General features: G+C 35.2%; 1 protein-coding gene across 8 annotated transcripts in view; it reads left to right on the forward strand.

Moving 5' to 3' along the window:
- SPOCK3 (SPARC (osteonectin), cwcv and kazal like domains proteoglycan 3) overlaps nucleotides 1–20,689 on the forward strand; it is a 483,863-nt gene that overhangs the window by 108,983 nt on the left and 354,191 nt on the right. The window contains exon 3 of one of the 8 annotated variants that reach the window (XM_023228615.2): nucleotides 3,525–3,605. The exons of the other annotated variants lie outside the window; for them this stretch is intronic. Coding sequence (XP_023084383.2) covers nucleotides 3,585–3,605 — 21 coding nt within the window. The 5' untranslated portion in view covers nucleotides 3,525–3,584. The remainder of the gene's footprint in view (nucleotides 1–3,524; nucleotides 3,606–20,689) is intronic. 8 annotated transcript variants of the gene reach the window in all.

Consider the following 20,689-nt stretch of genomic DNA (forward strand, 5'->3'; position numbering starts at 1 on the left):
ACAACACCATCTTCAGGAGACAAGCTGTGAAAGAGAATCTTAAGGTGTAATACTTTTCCTTACAAAATGATGCTGGACTTCTAATGATACATAGTTGCTGCTGATATCATTTATTTATTATTATTCATTAACTTGCAAATTCCTATATCATTCATATATAAAAATCATTTATAATAGGCTGCTTTGTATCATTATATTGAAATATACTTTATCACTTTAAACATTCAACTTTTCTACATTCTTGTAATTTTATTTGCCTCACTCAATGTTATGCTTCTTGAAGACTAAAATGATGCTTTTTAACTGTCTTTATTCTGCCCTCTCTGCTTATTTTTCCCTTTTTTCTCCCTTTCACAACACTGGTGTTATTGAGGACATGATTTTTAATTTTTTAAAATAATCTCTGAAAACTCTCCGTATTTTTTTATTTAATTATTTGATAACACAATGTCTAATGCTAGTTACCATTATTCTAAGGCTGGCACTACTATTATTTTGCATAAAAGATAATGATGTTTGGTAAAGATTGCAATGGTGGGTACATTTTATTGAGTTGATTATTGTTCTTTAGCACCACTCATGCGAAAGTACCAAAAATTTATTTTATAATTTAGTGTTCTCCAGAAGTTGTAAATGAGTTTGCAGTAATTATACATTTCATTAATATTCATATATCTTTTTACTATATTTACTTCCGCCTTCAAATGCCAACTCTAAGAAATGAAGGAAGAATAACGGATATGTATAAACATATGTTTGTGTTGTATTATATTCATCAGATTGGGTGATGACTTCACAAGTACAATGTGAGAATGTTTTCACACTACATTCTGTTGTATCATGTTCACTGAGGTATTATATCCCTAAAGGAAGTAAAACAACTTTTCCTCCCTATCTATAGGAATGACAAAGGTAACTCATGGCCCTTTACAATTTGTATTGCATAGTGCAATATAATAGCAAAACAAATGCACAATTAAAAATTATTAATGGGAGGCTGAAGTGGGTGGATCACTTGAACTCAGGAGTTCTAGACCAGCTTGGGCAACATGGCAAAACCCCATCTCCACAGATCAAAAATTAGCCAGGCATGGTGGCTCACGCCTGTCCCAGCTACTTGGGAGGCCGAGGTGGGAGGATTACTTGAGCCCAGCAAAGCTGCATCTGTAGGCTTTAGTGAGATGCGGTTGCACCACTGTATTCTAGACCCTGTCTCAAGAAAGAGAGAGAGAGAGAGAATGAGAAAAGTAAAAGAAAAGAAAACAAAAGAGAAAAGAGTAAAGAAAGGAAAGAAAAGAAAAGAAAGGAAGGATGGAGGGAAGGAAGGAAGAAAGGGAGGGAGGGAAGGAGGGAAGGTTATTAATGAAAAACTTGAACTTATGGTTTGCCATGGGTAAATTGACAGGTTTCTTTTTGTATTACTCTGCAGTTATCTGACATGTGAATGATTGTACATTTTATTCATGATTTTTATGTATAACATTTATAATAGTTTTATTAAGTATAGTATTAATTAATATGTTAAAATTACCTGAATTATTATTTCTCAGGGGATGCCTTCTTAGTGCCCCCAAACTGCGAGGAGTTTCAAAGCAATCATATTTTGACAAAAATGTTTGGAACATCAGGCTATCACTGCTATGCTGTTGTTCTCTAAGGGTGAGAAAATGGGGAGCTAGTGGATGAACATGAATCGTACTGATAGCATTTTTCCAAGATTAGAAATGAATAGTATAAAATTTTGTTATGCAGTCACATAATATGAGGGATTCTATCAGATAAAATGTTGCCCTCTACTATCTCTTTCAATATTTTCCTCTTATCTCTTCCTATTGCTTCTTATCACTTGATTTAGCTCTGAGGTAGGAAAATTAACCTCATCCACATTCACTTCTTTTTATTTGAAACCAGAGAAGAACTCTCTACATGAGGTGCTAATGGATTCTGACATCTCTCACCTACCATTATAACACAAAACTCAAGGGAAAATACAATCGGATTGCTGACAGGAAGAGAGATGAGAACTGGCTAAGAGAAAAATTTTTATGAGGAATTTATTATTGTTATCCATCCTCTGATCTGGAAAAATATGAGCCATGTCCAAGGAAAGAATAAACTTCTTTAACCTGGAGAAGTCCTGTGTGCTAAATGTCAATATCCTAGAACTGCTCTGTCCATTTGCATATGAATTTATATAAATTGTATGTTATTTAAATATATATTAGATTTAGACATGGCTATCATTTTTTCATGAATAATTTTAAATAGATTTAAAAACACCCAGGTTAGATTTTTGAACTTTTCAGTGCCATTGAATGGTTTCTGCGTCTGCAGAATGACTATCAAAACCCACTGAATGATAAGGAGTACTAGTAATCCAGTGGAGTTAGGCATTTTAATATGTAGAAAAAAATAGACGTTTGGTAATTATAAATGTAAGTGACTTAATCTTCATTCAAACTGTGATGTTACCCAATGTTGGAACTAATTTAAATGGTAACATTGGGAAGAACAGATCTTTAATCTATAGGTTATAGATTTTAAAATAACCTTTCTAAAATGAATCCTTTTATTTATGCAAAGATAACCATTTTTGATGTTTAAAACCTATTTTAAAATGCACTTGTGTTAAGATGAATGAAGTTATAATCATGTAAAGTTGTATTTCCTATTATATCAAAGGGTAATATTTGTTAAAATGTGCAGTTAGCAAATTCAGCCACAAATCCTAAATTCAAGGACAAACAAAAAAAATCCTCTTTATTATTTCTTGACAACGTATGCTAACAGAAATTACTAACTATAATTACTAACTAAGTACAAACACTGAGTGATTGAATTATTTATTTTGCCAAAGCGTTTTTATAATCAATGCTAGATTGTCAAGTCGTTACTACTTTATCATGATAGCCAGAAGCATCAATATTGTTCTTGTTTACATGAATGTTCTTTGAACACAAGTATAATAATTAATATCTAAAATTTTGACAATCTTACTATGTACCAGGTACTGTGGTCGGAAATTTATATATATTAGTCCCTTTAATCCTCACATCAACCCTCTAGGAGAAAATACTGTCATTTCCACTTTATATATCAGAAAATTGAAGCACAGTGTTTTTGAAATAACTTGTCCAAAGCTTCATAGCTAGAAAGTGATAGAGAAAGGATCTAAACTAAGGAACCCTGGTTCAGAGTCTACCTTGTTAACCACGTAATTATTGTGCCTCTTGAAATGAGGTGTAATTTTGAAACTTGCATTTAATATACAAAGATGTGTATGTTTACATTGTTTATGACCCTTATTTATAGAAACATAAAATCTACCATGTATATAATTTAAGAGATGTACTGCTTTAACATAAAATATTTCAGTGGAAACAATTTACCCATTTTAGAATGTAGCTATTTTCATCAGAAAGGGGTCCTTGCCTTTCGCCTTCCCTCCCCTCCCCTCCCCTCCCCTTCCCTTCCCTTCCCTTCCCTTCCCTTCCCTTTTTCGGTTGAAACCTCTGGGGCATTAGTAAGAAGAAAAACGATTATTTGACAGGACAGTAGTCCTGATCATACAAGATCACATCCACATGTCTTCTGAGCTCTGTCAGGTAATGAAAATTGTTAAATATATGTTAACGTGAAATAGTGGGTAGCAGAGTACCCATTATGTTATAGACATAACATTCTCTATTTAAATACTTCAAATTTGTTGTTTTTCTGATATGCATCAAACAAACAAGTCTATGACTGATGTCATCCCTCAGCCCTTCACTTGTGGTTTATTTCTGGTGTATAATCAAGTATTTGTCATGATGCTTTAAATGACTTCAACAGATGTTATTTTGGAGATGAGTATTTTGTTAAGAGATGATATCAACCTTTGTTATTCATTCTGAAAACTTTGGTAACCTGTTATTTATTGGCATAACTTATTTTTAAGGGATATTATAATAAAAATCATCAAAAGACATTTCTTTATAAGCCTCGGGGATATCAAATCCTAAAACGACTGCTCTCATATGTGTTTATTGGGAACTATTTCATATCCTCACTCCATCCTTTCACCAAAGTATATATGATTACTCTCTGATCACACTGTGTATATGAGAGATTGTTGAAATGCTGCTCTTCACCTATCTTAGAGCCTACATTCCACCATAACCAATAGGAATTTTGTTTCTCTTTAATTCTAGAATTGCCGTTACAGATTATTTTTCTTGTTCTCCATAGTTGAAAAGAAATGGTGTTTCCCTCCAACCCTTCTAGTTCAGAATATAAAATTGCAGTGAGCTAGCTTTTGTATATTACAGTTATTTGTGCACCTCCATGCACCTGGGAGCATGATGAACTTCTTGATTCAGCCCTGATTTCTAGGCACGTAGATAAATTGGAAGGGCTGAGATTGGTCACTGAGAGAACAGTGAGAGTCTGAAATAATCAAAGTACAAGTAAGAACGGCTTAAACCAGCAGCAGATAATAGTAGAAGCAGGGATAACAATGGGAAAGTTGATATGGGTTACATAAAATCCCTTCTCATAGATTTGCTATTGACCCCTGAGTATTTAGGAAGAAAGTAACAAAATAGCCAAAAGAAACCAGCATTTGTGCTTCCTGATCAACAAATGCCAAGTTTTCCTTTTTTTTTTTTTTTTCCTGTAGAAAAAATATAACATACTTGTAAAACAGGGCATAATGCCACTCTGATGAAGCTTCTTCAAGAATAACTGTACATGAAGTATGAGCAATTTGTCTATTTAAGATTTAACTGAGATGGCAGCTGGTATTCAGAAGGATTCATTGACATGAATTTTAAAGTTGAAAATGCTACATAAGCAATCATAAAATATAGACACAGTCAAAATAAATGAGACCATCTCTAAAGATATGAACTATTCACAAGGGGACATTTTGACTCTATAACGTCACTGCCTTTTAAAAAGATTAATATGGGTATTTCTAGGTATTATTAGGATGAATTTATTTAATGAAGAGTGAACTTTAGAGATAGGCATTCTTTGAAATCTTATGGAGCAGCAACGAAAGAAAAGTAAAGAAATAATTACATTGGATTTATAAGTGATTATGGAGCTCCTCTAGTAAGAAAGCACTTAAATAAGATGTGTGATTCTCATTATGTTCTATAAGCTATAAAATCACTTTAGCTTCCGGATCTAGCTTGTTTACTTTTTGGATTAATTATAATCATACACACATAGAAAGAAACATCACATTCAATACACCATTGCTTAGCAAAATTCAAACAGTCTGGCAAGTAGGAGAGGGTGTTATAATATTGAAAGAACCTTTCAAGGAGGAGATCAGAGTTCAAATGCTGGTTTGACCAAAAGGGTCTCGTGCTTCTAATTAAGGGTCACATAATCCTGCATACCAAACATTTTATGTAAAAGAAGAGTAGAAACTGAGGTGGGTGCCCTTTCCTCTCACTGTTTTTCTGCTGTGCTACCAAAGTGGAGTCAGAGTCATCCTAATTTGCATTTGTGCTGGGTTTCATGACATAGTCTGTTGAGTCTTATTAAGCTTTGTTGCATTTTAGTCAGATTCAGTTATCCTCTTTTTCAAATATGCAGAATGAGACTAGGTCTTTCCCTGGAATGTTTGCATTGACTTCCAGAAATCTCTTTATTCCTTGCAGCCTAACCATCAGTTCTCAGGAAAACTGGAGATTGCACTTTGCTCCCCAGAGCCTCCCTGGGATTTTCAGCTTCTGGGGGAGCCCTTCCCACACTGCTGCTCTGCCCCCAGACCTCAGTTGCTTGCTGTTTTGTACTTCCTGAAAGCCCAGGGCAAAAGCTAAAATGCAGTTGTTAAGAAGTAGGGAAATATGAGATGGTTGCCTTCAAAGGGGCTACAATGAATATTAACAGCTAACTATTCTCAGCTCAATTTATGAAAGCCAGAAGACAGGTGAAAGATGTTAATAACAGAAGTTAATAACAGAAGTGAATGAATTTAAACATCTTTAAAGTTCTGAAAGAAAACAGCTTCTAGAACAGAAGTCTGTATCCATACACTTCAAATTTCAGAATAAAAATAAATATCTCCAAATCAACTAAAACAGAGAATTCATAAGCAGTCGGCTCACATCAGAAACGATTACTAAAAGTAGTTCTTCAGGTAGGAGGATATGATAACAGAGAAAAGCACTAACATTCAGTAAGGAATAAAGAGTAATGAAAAGGAAAAATATGTAGCTAACCTAAATAAATATTAACTATTAAGGTATTAAGGCATTAATAACATCTCGTGGAGTACAAAATATATGTAAATAAAAAGCATGACTTTTGCATGCTCTATGTCCCAGAAATTTCACTCCTATAAAAATACCCAAGAAGTATGTGTATGTGTACAGACACATACACACATGCACACATGCATGCGCATACACACACACACACCCCCCAAAAGGCATGAGGAAGAAAATTCCTTGCAATATTAATTTTCATGGCAGAAAACTGGAAACATAGTAAATGTAGCTCCAATTATAGTTAAGATATAGAAAATTATAATATACTATTGCTTCCTCTTTGAAATGAAAACAAGTCAAATAAATTACAAACGTATGTATATATTAAACCCATTATATGTATATATATATATACACAATATATTTATATAATGTATGTGTATATATACACACAATATATATATTGTTCTATAAGTTATAAAATCACTTTAGCTTCCGGATCTAGCTTGTTTACTTTTTGGATTAATTATAATCATACACACATAGAAAGAAACATCACATTCAATACTTTATTGCTTAGCAAAATTCAGTCTGTCAAGTAGGAGAGGGTGTTATAATACTGAAAGAACTTTTCAAGCAGGAGATCAGAGTTCAAATGTTGGTTTGACCAAAAGGATCTCATGCTTCTAATTATGGATCATATAATCCTTCATACCAAACATTTTATGTAAAAGAATAGTAGAAACTGAGGTAGGTGCCATTTCCTCTCACTGTTTTTCTGCCGTGCTAACAAAATGGAGTCAGAGTCATCCAATTTGTAGTTGTTCTGGGTTTCATAGAGCATATACAATATATATATAGTATTGTATATACAATATACATAGTATTGCATATACAATATATGTAGTATTGCATATACTATATATAGTATTACATATGCTATATATAGAGTATTGTATATACTATATATGTATAATATATGTATATATAATATACAATTATATATAATATATAATATTGTATATATACTATATAATATGAACAGTAATATATATAATATATTTAATATTATATATATATATATATATTTTTAAACTCACCATCGAGAAAATTAGAGGCACTAAATTCCAGATATAGACAAATGCTTCTTGGGACAGAATGACCAATGGTGGCCTTCAACACTGGGGCCGTGGTAAATGCAAGAGAAAAACCGGAATGCTCCCAACACAAAGAAATGATAAATATTTGAGATGATGGATATTCCAATTATCCAAATTTGATTATTACACAATGTATGCTTGTATCAAAAAAAATCACATATGCCCCATAAATATGTGAAACTATTACATATCCATAAAAATTTTAAAAGGAGGAAAAGGAACATTAGCAGAATATGTAACACAATTTAAACTGCCACTTGTGGACTGGTATGAGGGAGTAGAATTCCGAAGAGACCTAGTCACAAAATGTGTTCTGACCTGCCTACCAATCTTTTTCCACAGGACCTTTACTTGAGAAAAAGATGCTGAAAATTACATTTAAAGGCTCACTTCTCCATACTGGATTACTCATGATTTTTTCTGTGCCTGCACTGCTTATAAATGTGTGAGTATTTTAGAGGGGACACGTGCAGGCCTTCTTATCTTCCCTTTTCTTTGTTGAGGGAGCTCGTATATTCAATCTTGGCTGTCTTAGGATCCCGGAGTTTCATCTACCAGTCCTAAGAAATGGGAAGAAACTCTGTTCAGATTCTCGTCTCCTCATAGTCCTTCTACTTAGCTTATCAGCATCTTTTTCTCAACATAGAAAAAGGTATTTTTACCTGTTACTGAGAAGTGGCGTAGCTATTAGGTTTTCTTCCATGAGTCCCTCTTCTCCAGGATCTTGGCTTTTCAAGTACTGGCTCACTTGCCAGCTCTCCGATGCCTTCAAATAGATGTATATTTTCTCATTGTTTGTTTGTTGGATTGTCCTCTACCTTCTCTTGTTTGTTTCAGAGGAGCATTTGGTCTGCTATAAGCTAGTCTGGTATTCCTGGAGCATGAACATTCACCTGTGACTTTTTAGTCTCTTGAATACAATTAAAAAGGGAAGTTTTCCCCTCTTTCTCTCACTTTGTTCTGGTTATTTTCAGGTGGCTTTTTCAACTTCGTTCTCTGCATATTTCTTCTCTGCTCTCTGCCTCAGAAGGTCCTATTCACTCCTTTAGCCACACTCCTTTGCTGAATGGCTTCTTTTTGGGTTGAGAGAGTGGGAAGCAGCAAATGAAGGAGCAAAGCACTGCAGCTGAGAGAGGCTGAGACATTCATTCCCTCTCATCATGGAAAAAGATACTCTTCACCTTTGTCCATAGCGCTTGTGGGGTGGGTGATCTCCCACAGATGCTGCTTCCACTTGGTGTTGGTACCATGACGTCCTGCTTCTTTCTTGTACCGTAGGCCTATGGGTAGGTAATGAGGTTTACTGCTGTTGCTTGAAACTTGGTGTGTATCCTGCCTTTGATTGTTCCCTTAATCCTGCTAACCACTCCCTTAATAGACCCTTAGGTAAAGTTTTTATCAGTTAATCCTTTGAATGTGCCATCTATCTGCTCAGACACTGACTGAAACTCATTCTTATTCCTATTCTGATAATTAGAGGGTGTCTTAAGGCTGAGTGGCTGGGATAGTTTTTTGCTGAAAACTATGGCCTTTTTACTTATGCAGACTTGTGTTTAATTGAGAGCAAAACCTAAAAGATAGCCAATGGTAAAAAAAAAAAAAAAATAAGAAGAACCCTCCCGCCATGCAAGTGTATACTCATATAAATTGTATAATCATAAAGCACAGGATTAAAAAGCAAAATGTTAGGTTACTGTGTAGAAAAAGATTTATAGAGTTGTTCAATATGAATCTAAGTAGCAATGTACTTCAGAAATAACTCAGGAATTAAAATGCAGTAGTTTGGACTAAAGTGAGATTAGAAAAGCTCAGCTGGCTTTAGTTTGTCACTGTCATTGACTTTGAGTATTTTTCATTACTACAACAATTGGCCTAAGATTTGTACTTCTCCTCTTGACATGTTGACCTTTTCACATTGATTCTTCCTACCTGCTGCTAAGATACAAAATCAATATGATCAAGCAAGCAAATCACTTGATACTGAAATAGCCTGATAATAGGGGAGGAAATCTAGTTATCCAGTGTCCTTGGATGTGCTTACACAAGTATGCGGACAAGCACACAGGCCTACTTTCATGTAGTTCTTGGTTTACACTTACCCGTCTAATATATATGATTTTATTTTTAAAAGAGCAGTTTTAAACAGAGTCCTTGGAGCATATATTTCAGGGAAATTTTTGATGGGGTCTCTCCTTGATGACACCCCGTGGTATTTCTATGTTTTCATTCAGAGCAATTTTGTGAGGCTTCTTCCAAACCTCATTTCTTTCCTATTTCTGCGTTTCACCTGACATAAAGTTATTTGAAACCAGATCTGTGATGGAACAATTTTAAAGGAGTAATACAAAGGAATGGTGAAGGTTTTATGTTTTTGTACCCTTTCCCATCTTTTTCACCTCCTCTTGGAGACATGCCAATCTTTTGAAGTATTAGCAACAGCCCCCTCAATCCCAATGTTTTGCTGCAAGAGTCCTGGATCTTGTTGAGGCAAAGCATGAACTCACTGTCTATTTCATGTGGGAATAAAGCAGGTAGGCAGACCCTGACAAAATCCCTTAAACCATAGCAAGTCAGTACTTATCTAGTCATAAATATGCTTTAATACACTATTTAAGCAACTTGTATTTTAAAAACTGACAGGAGTTGCATACTTGTAACATTTCAGAAAAGTCATTTTTAGAACACTTTGCTCTATTTTTAAAGTGTTTATGGTTACTTACTGTTCTATCCTCTGTGGAAGACACTCCTCTAGGGGATTCATATGATTTAGACATTTTCAGGAAATTATATTATACTCAGGTGTTTTATGAGCTCATAGTTTTTAAGAGTGATGAAGCATATATACAGATTTAAGATGCCAGCATATTTCCTGTTGAATGTTTCACCAAACTAAAGCTTCTTAAAAGTTTATGTTATCTCTAGTTAACATTAATTCATCCCAATGTGAGAATATGCTATTTCATTATCATAGTTGAGTTATGGGAAGATTGCTGACAAAGGCCAAAGTGGGTTATAAATTGTGAAAAGCATCCTGTTGCCAGAGTTGATGACTGAATTCATAACAATTGACTCTAAAAGAAAATGCCACTAGTTTAAAAGTAGCACTTTTTTTTTTTGAGACAAGGTCTTGCACTGTTGCCCAGGCTGGAATGCAGTGCACAATCACGACTCACTGCAGCCTTGATTTCTCAGGCTCAGGTAATTCTCTCACTTCAGCCTCCCAAGTAGCTGGGGCTACATGAGCAAGCCACGATGCCTGCTAATTTTTTCTATTTTTTTGTAAAGATACGGTGTCACTATGTTTCCCAGGCTGGTCTCGAACTTCCGGGTTCAAGCAATCCTCCCGCCTCGGCCTCTCAAATGCTGGGATTACAGGGAAGAGCCACCACCCTCAGCTTAGAAGTAACTTTTAAGAAGCTTTAGTTTGGTGAAACATTCAACAGGAAATATGCTGGCATCTTAAATCTGTATATATGCTTCATCACTCTTAAAAACTATGAGCTCATAAAACACCTGAGTATAATATAATTTCCTGAAAATGTCTAAATCATATGAATCCCCTAGAGGAGTGTCTTCCACAGAGGATAGAACAGTAAGTAACCATAAACACTTTAAAAATAGAGCAAAGTGTTCTAAAAATGACTTTTCTGAAATGTTACAAGTATGCAACTCCTGTCAGTTTTTAAAATACAAGTTGCTTAAATAGTGTATTAAAGCATATTTATGACTAGATAAGTACTGACTTGCTATGGTTTAAGGGATTTTGTCAGGGTCTGCCTACCTGCTTTATTCCCACATGAAATAGACAGTGAGTTCATGCTTTGCCTCAACAAGATCCAGGACTCTTGCAGCAAAACATTGGGATTGAGGGGGCTGTTGCTAATACTTCAAAAGATATTTACTTTTAGTATCTGATTAGAAACTAGTCTCAAAAACTTTTAATTGTTATTTAAAAAATTAAGCAAGTGTTATGTAGTATAATGCCTTTTAATAGTTTATTTAGAGTGAATAGGTCAGATGGGGTTAATTGTGATCATCCTGTCAGTGAGGGCCTCGTAATGTTTGGCTGGAATTAGGTCTCATGATTGTAAATTAAAAATACATTCTGACAGCCAGGCGCGGTGACTCATGCCTGTAATCCCAGCATTTTGGGAGGCCGAGGTGGGCAGATCATGAGGTCGGGAGATTGAGACCATCCTGGCTAATGTGGTGAAACCCCATCTCTACTAAAAATACAAAAAATTAACCTGGCATGATGGCGGGCGCCGGTAGTCCCAGCTACTTGGGAGGCTGAGACAGAATGGTGTGAACCTGGGAGGCAGAGCTTGCAGTGAGCCGAGATCACGCCACTGCACTCCAACCCCCGGTGACACAGTGAAACTCCATCTCAAAAAAATAAAAATAAAAATAAATAAAATAAAAATTCTGACTAAAGACTAGTCATTTATCTCAACTTTCAATGAAAAAATAAGTGATCGTTGTGAGTGTTCAAATTATGAAAATCTTTCGAGTATTGTGCTGCAATTGGAAAATATATTCTTGAGTCAGCGGGCTTTGTTATCTATCTTAATGACCTTATTTGCATGTTTGCATTTGATGTTTGCTTCAGTTAGGAAATTTCACCAATTTTAATTTTAAATTTTTTCTGTATTTAATAAATATATATGAAGTATATATATATAGACTATATATATATAAATAGTATAGTCTATACATCCACATTTGAAAATATGTCATTTATTTCAAAAAAGGGAAAATAAATAACCCATCAATTATTTTATATTAAATTATATTTCCTTTTTTGACCCTGTAAGTGTCCAGTAGCTTGTTATCAAATAAAATATATTTGTATGTTTTTCCAAAATATTGTGATGATAAACATGTAGCAGATCCTGGATGATTATATTTTCAAAAAAAATGAAAGAAAATAATAAAATCTCTCAACCAGTATAATAAATTATATGGTGACATTGTTAGCACTGACACACTCATCTTCATTTTAGGAACGTTCACTAGTGGTTACTAATCTTATGTTTAAAGGGATTTTTTTTTTTTTTTAGAGATATTTAACTATATTATTAAATGTTTCCTGGAATTTAGGGCTCTATTTTGGAATTTTTCTCCCCCATAAGTGTATTTATTCATTCATCCATAAAATGTTTATTACTTCCTTACACATAATAGGGGTTCAATGGGTATTGTCTTATGGATAAATGATTAAACAGAACACAAATGAAGGTGATATGCATACTTTCTTTAATGAATTTTTCCCTATCACCTTTTTTGTTCTTTGGTTCATTGATCTTTCATTGATTAAGAGTCTGTAATTTATCAGCCCTGACACTGGATTTCACACCAATGAGTTCTGAGACATGAATCATATAGTTAAGAGTGAGAATTATTTCTGCAAATGTGTATTTCTTAAACGAAGTAAGAGTTTAAAAGATGTTTTGTACCCAGACCCAATCATCACCTAAAAAGAAATGTACATATGGTGGTGAGAGTTTATTTATTTCTTTTTCTTTCTTTCCTCTGAGTAATAGAGAAAAGGAGGTTATAACCTGAGGAAAGATGGGAGAGGAGATATTTCTGCTTCAAGAAAGAGAGATGTAGAATGCTCTTGGGGGAATGGGGGAAAGTGAATGCATTACAGGATAAAGGGTGTTGGGTACCATTAAGCTGCCACTTGAGATGAGAGATCACAAATGATGTCAAAGCTTTCTTGGCTGAGTGCTTCCCTCCAACTACATGCAGCTTTGTGATTTCAGACCCCAAGGAGGGTTAGATGTGGCTTAAAGAAGAATTATGATTTACCCAAGTAAATGCCCTAGAGAGAGCAAGGCATCAGGGAGTTGTGTGTTTACATGTCTAAAAGAAATTAAAAGAATTTACCATGGAGTTCAGACTAGTAAGACTGGAAAGGAGGACCTGGGAGTGGGGTGGTAAGGAACATTGAAAATGCAGTATATAATGCAGTATATAAAATGCATATAAAATATGATTTTATGATGGGGAGTACTATGCTGTTTATTTTCTTTTTTCTGAATGGACACTGTCATTGTTCCTTCACATAGTACTTTGTTTTTTTCTATTTTCTTTTTTCTTCTTTAAGGTCTTGTTTTTCATTCTATTTTATTTTTAGAGCAATTTTAGGTTCTTAGCATATACTTCGGTATGCTTCAGGGGTTTCTCTTTGTAAAACAAGTAAGACCAAGAGGTATTAGAAGAATTAAACCTTATTTTTAATTTTTGTGGGTACACAAACATATATATATATATATATATTTGTGGGGTACATGATATATTTTGATACAGAAATGCAAAGCAAAATAATCACATCAGAGTAAATGGGGTATTCATCACCTCAAACATTTATCCTTTGTGTAACAAACAACCCAATTATACTCTTTTCATTATTTTTAAAAGTGCAGTTAAATTATTTTTGACTACAGTTATTGTGCTAGCAAATACTGTTTTCTAACTATCTTTCTAACTATTGTTCATACCCATTAACCATCCCCACTGCTTCCCCCACCCCACTATGCTTCCCAGCAACTGGTAACCATCCTACTGTCTCTCTTTCCATAGTTCAATTATTTTAATTGTTATCTCCCACAAATAAGTGAGAACATGTGAAGTTTCATCTTTCTGTGCCTGGCTCATTGCACTTAACCTAATGACCTCCAGTTCCATCCATGCTGTTGCAAATGACAGAATCTCATCCTTTTCATGACTGAATAGTATGCCACTGTGTATATTTACCACATTTTCTTTATCCATTCATCTGTTGATGGACACTTAGATTGCTTCCAAATGTTGGCGATTGTGAATAGTGACACAATAAACATGACAGTGGAGATACCTCTTCAATATACTGATTTCCTTCCTTTTGGGTTTGTATAGAGTTGCTTGACTTGCTTATACATTGTGGTTGTTAATCTCTTGTCAGATGGAATCTTTCACTTTTTTTGTTAAATTAATTCCTAGGTATTTAATTTTATGTGTGGCTATTTTAAACGGGGTTACTTTTTTATTTCTTTTTCACATTGCTCACTGTTGGTATATAGAAATGCTACTGATTTTTGTATGTTGATTTTGTATCCTGCAACTTTACTGAATTTGTCCTAATTACTTTTTTGTGATGTCTTTAAGTATTTCCAAATATGAGGTTATATCATCATCAAACAAGGAATCTGACTTTTTCCCTTAAAATCTGGATGTCCTTTATATCTCTCTGTTGTCTGGTGACAGTGGGCATCCTACTGTGTTCCCAATCTTAGAGGAAAGGCTTTCAGTTTTTCTTTATTCAGTACGATACTAGCTGTGGGTCTGTCATACACGGCTTCTATTACGTTGAGATATTTTTCTTCTATCACCATGTTTTGCAGGTTTTTATCACGAAGGGATGTCAGATGTTACGAAATGCTTTTTTTGGCAACAATTGAAAAGATCATATGGGTTTTGTCCTGCATTCTCTTGATATAGCAAATTGATTGATTTGTGTTTGTTCAGCCATCCTTGCATTACTGGGATAAATCCCACTTGGTCATGACTAATGATCTTTTTAATGTGTTGTTGAAATCAGCTTGCTAATATTTTGTTGAGGATTTTTGCATTAAAATTCATCAGGGATATTGGCTTGTAGTTTTCTTTTATTTATGTATCTTTGTCTGGCTTTGGTATCAAGGTAAAACCGGCCTAGTAGAATGAATTTGGAAGTATTCCTTCCCCCTCTATTTATTGGAATAGTTTGAGTAGGATTTATATTAGTTCTTTAAATCTTTGGCAGAATTCAGCCATGAAGCCAAGGAGTCCTGAGCATATCTTTTTATTGGGGACTTTTTTTTATGACTTTGATTTTATTAGTTGTTATTGGTCTGTTCAGGATTTGGGTTTCTTCCTTGTTCAGTCTTGGTAGGTTGTATTGTCTAGGAATTTATCTATTTCTCCTAGATTTTCCAATTTGTTGGCATAAAGTTACTTGCTCATAGTAGCCACTAATGATCCTTTCAATTTCTGCGGTATCAATTATAATGTCTCCCTGTTCATCTCTGATTTTATTTATTTGGGTCTTCTATCCTTTTTTTAAATTCATTATCTGCAGGTGGTGGAGCCAGCTAGGCTTGTGTCCTTCACTTCAGGGCAGTGAGTTTTCCCAGGCCTCAGGCGGATCCACAGATGCCGTCTGGGAGCCAGGAACTGAAGTCAGAAACCTTAGAAATCTACCTGGTGCTCTATTTTATTGAATGCAAGATGTTGCTGAAACTGCAAGACAAAGTCCTTCCCACTTTCCCCGTGCTTTTCACAGACAGAGGGGCCTCTCGCTTTGGCAGACACACAGGGAGTACTGCCAGGCTACTTCTGATGCTCCCATAGGCTAAAAGGCTCATCAGCGAGCTTGTGGTAAATGCTGTCAGGCCTGGGACTCACCCCTCAAGGTAGTGCGCCACCCTCTGGTCTGGGGCAGACCCAGAAATACCATCCAAGAGCTAAGGCCTAGAATCTAAGACCCCAAGAGGCCACTTGGTGCTCTGTCCCACTGTGGCGAAGCTGGTCTCTGAAGCCAGCATTTCGCAAAATCTTACTCAAGGTCCGTGGTGTATTACGTGGGTATTGCTGTTGTTTCTTCAGTGACCAAGGGCTCTTTAGTCAGTAGGTAATTAATTCTTCTAGGACTAGGTCCTTCTCTTTCAGGGAGTAGGTTCCCTTCTGGGCCAGGTTGTTTCCTGATATGTTGTCTAGGAGCTAGTACCTGGAATGGGCGCCTCATGTCACTAATCTTGTTGGTGAGCTTATATTCAAGATGTAAGACAAAGTCCTCTTTACTCTTCCCTCTTCTCTCCTCAAGCAGAAAGAAGGAGTTACTTTTTAAATTATTATTATTATTTCTGTAAGCTGTATTGCCTGGTGTTGGGGAGGGGCAGTACAAGCACTTCCTTAGCCATCCTGGCTGGTGTCCCACATCCACTGTCTCTGAGCCTAGGATTTGCCTAGCAATTACAGTCCTTATGGCCTAGAATGCCTTTCTAGTTTATTTGGTACCCCAGAGCACTTTAACCTATGGTGGCGAGGCTTGACATAACCCAAGTTTCAACCGCTGGGATGGACAATTCTCCTCTGTCTAGGAGTGGTTTAAATGCTCCCTTTGTATGTGGGCATTGGCTGAGTTTAGCCCAGTTCTGATTTTCACCATGACAGAGCAGTACTGAGTTCAGTGCAATGAGTTCAGCAGCACTGGGTTCCACAATCACTGTACTTGTCTCTCCAGAGCACACATATTCTCCATGCCATGGAGGCCACTGCCGGAGTATGGGGGAGAAGTAGTATCAGCAATTCAATACTGTCTTTTTTACCACCGTCAGTGCTTCTTAGTGATATGAAGTAAAACCAGGTAATGTGATTGCTCACCTGATATTTGGTTCTTAGGAAGGTGCATTTTTTGTGTAGATGTTAAATTGCTATTCCTGCAGGGGAAGGGAGGAAACTGGTGAAGGCTTCTATTTAGCCATATTGGTCTGCCCCATCTGGAATGTTCTCCAGAATATTTAAAGTTTAGGTTGTTGTTTCCTAAGGCCTGATCTTTGTGCTTTATTTTGAGGTCATTCCAAACAACAACTGAAAAAATAGATGCTACCTATAGTCTGTGTTGTTACCTGAGGTTTCAATCTGATCTCCTCATAAAGCTTCCTCTTCCCAGTCTCCACTTGTCCTCATTTTAGCTTAGGTATGCAAAATAAAGCGGTTATTTCAACCCACAAAGATCCAAGTTATGACACTCTTACTACTCTTGCTAATTTGGATTTTAGGCTACAAAGAAATGAAAAAAAAAAAGTAAGAGGGCCAGGTGCAGTGGCTCACACCTGTAATCCCAGCACTTCGGGAGCCCAAGGTGGGCAGATCACGAGGTCAGGAGATCGAGACTATCCTGGTCAACATGGTGAAACCCTGTCTCTACTTAAAAAAAAAAAAAAAAAAAAAATTAGCCAGGCACAGCTGTAGTCCCAGCTACTTCAGAGGTTGAGGCAGGGGAATTGCTTGAACCTGGGAGGTGGAGGTTGCAGTGAGCTAAGATTGCACCATTGTACTCCAATCTGGCAGCCTGGTGACAGAGAAAGACTCTGTCTCAAAAAAAAAAAAAAAGAGTAAGAATTATGAATTGAAGATACTGGTGAACCTTAGGCATTTAGAGAATTAGCATATTGAAGGAAACAACCTGAAGAGACAAGACAGTAGTTGGGGAGGAGGATGTTTCAATTGAGCTCTTAAATAAATAGCACTTATTGGTAATTAACAAGCATAGATCATAGCACTTGTTGGTAAATAGCAAACATAATATGATCATGTGAGTTTCTGAGGTATGTAGAGAACAATAATATTGAAGAAGAGGACAAGTAGCTGAGAGGCCAGGACTGAAAGTCATCAGTGTGGACAATGAAATTACCAAGGATTTTGATGAGAGTGGTTGTGGAGAAATTATCATTAAGTCAGTCTCAGGGAATAAGTAGGGAGACTAATGAGTCTAAAAAAGGTTATAATTAGGGAGAAAGTTAGTGAGTTCAACAAGAAGGATTTGGAGAACCAAAGCCATAAAATTTGGGGGAAGTGGGAGGGAGAGAGAGCTTAGAAATGACTAGCAGGCCCTGTGACAGTTCTCCTTGAGAAGTCAGATGGACACCTGTCCCATGTCTAGGCCTTTGCCGGAAGAATGTAATAAAGAAAACAGCCACCACTTAAGAGAACATTAGGGAAAGCAGTATCCTTAGTACAGAGCCAGTTTCAATTAGTGAAAAATATTAATGAGAATGTTGAAACTAAAGATGTAGGAAGTTTCACCAAAACTGACCATGAGTTTCAAAGAATTACCATGCATGGATTCCAGGATATATATATATATATATATATATATAGGTGTTATATAACTGAATGGAAATTTGAGAGTGATGGTAACATATTTGGGGTTTAAATCCTAGAAAGTCATTATGCAAAGATAAGAAGCTAGAAAGATTTGTATAACATTCTCTGTTTCACAGAAATATATTCTAGAAGTAAATGCAAGTGATTACTTGTTTGGGAATAATTAGATTTGGGAATATAATGATCTGATGGATGACATTTTGCTTAACTGAGATCATCTACTCATAAATTAACCAACATTTAAATAATTAGCATATGATAAAATAGAATCATCAAAACTCTTTTCAGAATATTTTATTTTTTTTATTTGATGTAAATCCATTGCTTTTCAGCTGGTATTTTATATACTAATTATTTGTGCACATTGTTAATGCAGAAGGGATAAGATGGGAGGGTGAGGTTGACTCTACATTGATTAATGAATCTGAGAAATAATTTTGAGAGAGAATGAGGATTTTGTGTGTGTGTGAGAGAGAGAGAGAGAGAGAGAAAGAAAGACAGAGAGACAGACAGAGACAGACACAGAAAGGGAAGTGGAAGACATACCTTCAGGATGTTTTTGATTACTGAGCTAAGCAAGCAGTGAGTCACTTTTAGTAACAGAAAAGAGAAAGCTGGCAGCTACTGAATAGAGTCAGCTGGTTAGAAGAGGTCAGTCAATCAGAGAAAGAGAGGACATCTAACAATAGCTGCCTATGTTACATGGCATTTGAAATTACTGTGATAAGAGGCCTTGACAAATTACACCTTGGTTGCTTTATTTATTGATGAAAATAAAACATTTTATAAGAAGTAATTTGATAGTGAGAGTTTGGTATTCATTACTTTTAAAAAGGATAGACATGTCTTAGTGATCCAAGCTTAAATTCATATAAAATGTGAGAATAAATAACTTCTGAACATATTATAAATAAAAAGTGAAGCCTAAGTGATATTAGGTTATATTTATTGTGATAGCTCAGACCAAACTATACATAATTGTCATGAAGAAAGAAATTAATGTGTCAAATTACACTTCAATTTTGAAAAGCTCTTCTATGCTTTACCAAGATGCTTTTGAATAGTCATATCAGTTTTTAATGTGAAGTAATAGGTTAATCATTCAAAAAGGGAAACTTCAGCAGAGGAAAGGAAAAATTACAGACAGTGACAGACATGATTCAAACTGAAGTCCATTAAATGCCAACCACGTGTTCTTTCAAAATTTAAAATATATACATAAAAATACAACGAATTTTAAATACTGCTTATACACCTGGTGGTTTCAGAAGGTAATGAAATGAAGAAATTATGATTAAGAGAAACTTTACATTTATTGTGTAAATGTGGAAGATAAACATAAAGTATAGCTTTGTGTATATGCCACCAGTTTCTGAGCCTTTACATAACTTTGTATGTCAAATATGCTTGTTTTTCATTATCTCCAACTTTTGCAGGTATTAAGTTTCAGGTACCTCTGATCTAAGTCATTTCTCATATATGCATCTAATTTTCAATAAGAAAAGATTATTTTGATATACCAAAATGATCATTATATTTTTCCTTGTATGTAACAGCCACTTCAGTAGGAATCAGGAATTATATATGCTGTTAGATCTGCTATATTTAATTCCAATATTTTAAAATATATAGATAAAAATAACTTAAAATCATAAAACTACTAATAAATGAAGAAAATGTTAAAATCTTGCAGTTTTATGCTTTTTATATATTAACCAAGATTCACAAATATAATTGTGTATATTAACTATAAAAAGTATAATAAAAATGAATGGGAAAAATCTCCAGAAAGAATCAAAAGCAGCTATTATATTTTTTACTCATTTATAACATAATGATTCTACATATCCTGTGTGACAGGCTTACTGTACTAGGTGCGCTGGAGCTTATGAAGATGAATTAGACCCTGATCCCTTCCTTCTAGGTGCATACATTCCAATAAAGTAAGTAATTCATAAGATAAACAAACATAAGCTTTGTTAGATAAGGAGCCATACATCAGGAAGTGATAGATCAAATGTTCTGAGCATTTTCAAAGGCATCGTTTCTTCTGGGGAATCTGGAGAGGCTTTCTGGAATATTTGACATGAAGGTGCTTGTCAAAGGTTGGATAGTTTTTGGAGTTGAAGACGGTATCAAAGAGTGAGAGTTAACCCACCAACAAACAGATGATAAAATGAGTTAATTAAAATGCTGGGAACAGAAAAATAAGCTGAGTGGGAGAATCAGAGATGTGAAACAGAGGAAACAAAAAGCAAGGTTGGAAAATCACTGGACTTTGTTCTGTAGGTGATGAGAAGCTTTGAAGATTTTAAACAAGGCTGTGAGACGATAGGAGTTGTACATCAAGATTAGTTCTGTAAATATGGAATACTTTCCTAAGTGGGGCATTATTTTTGAAAAGTTTAAAAG

Source organism: Piliocolobus tephrosceles, chromosome 3 (assembly GCF_002776525.5).
Source record: "Piliocolobus tephrosceles isolate RC106 chromosome 3, ASM277652v3, whole genome shotgun sequence".
Lineage (NCBI taxonomy): Eukaryota > Metazoa > Chordata > Mammalia > Primates > Cercopithecidae > Piliocolobus > Piliocolobus tephrosceles.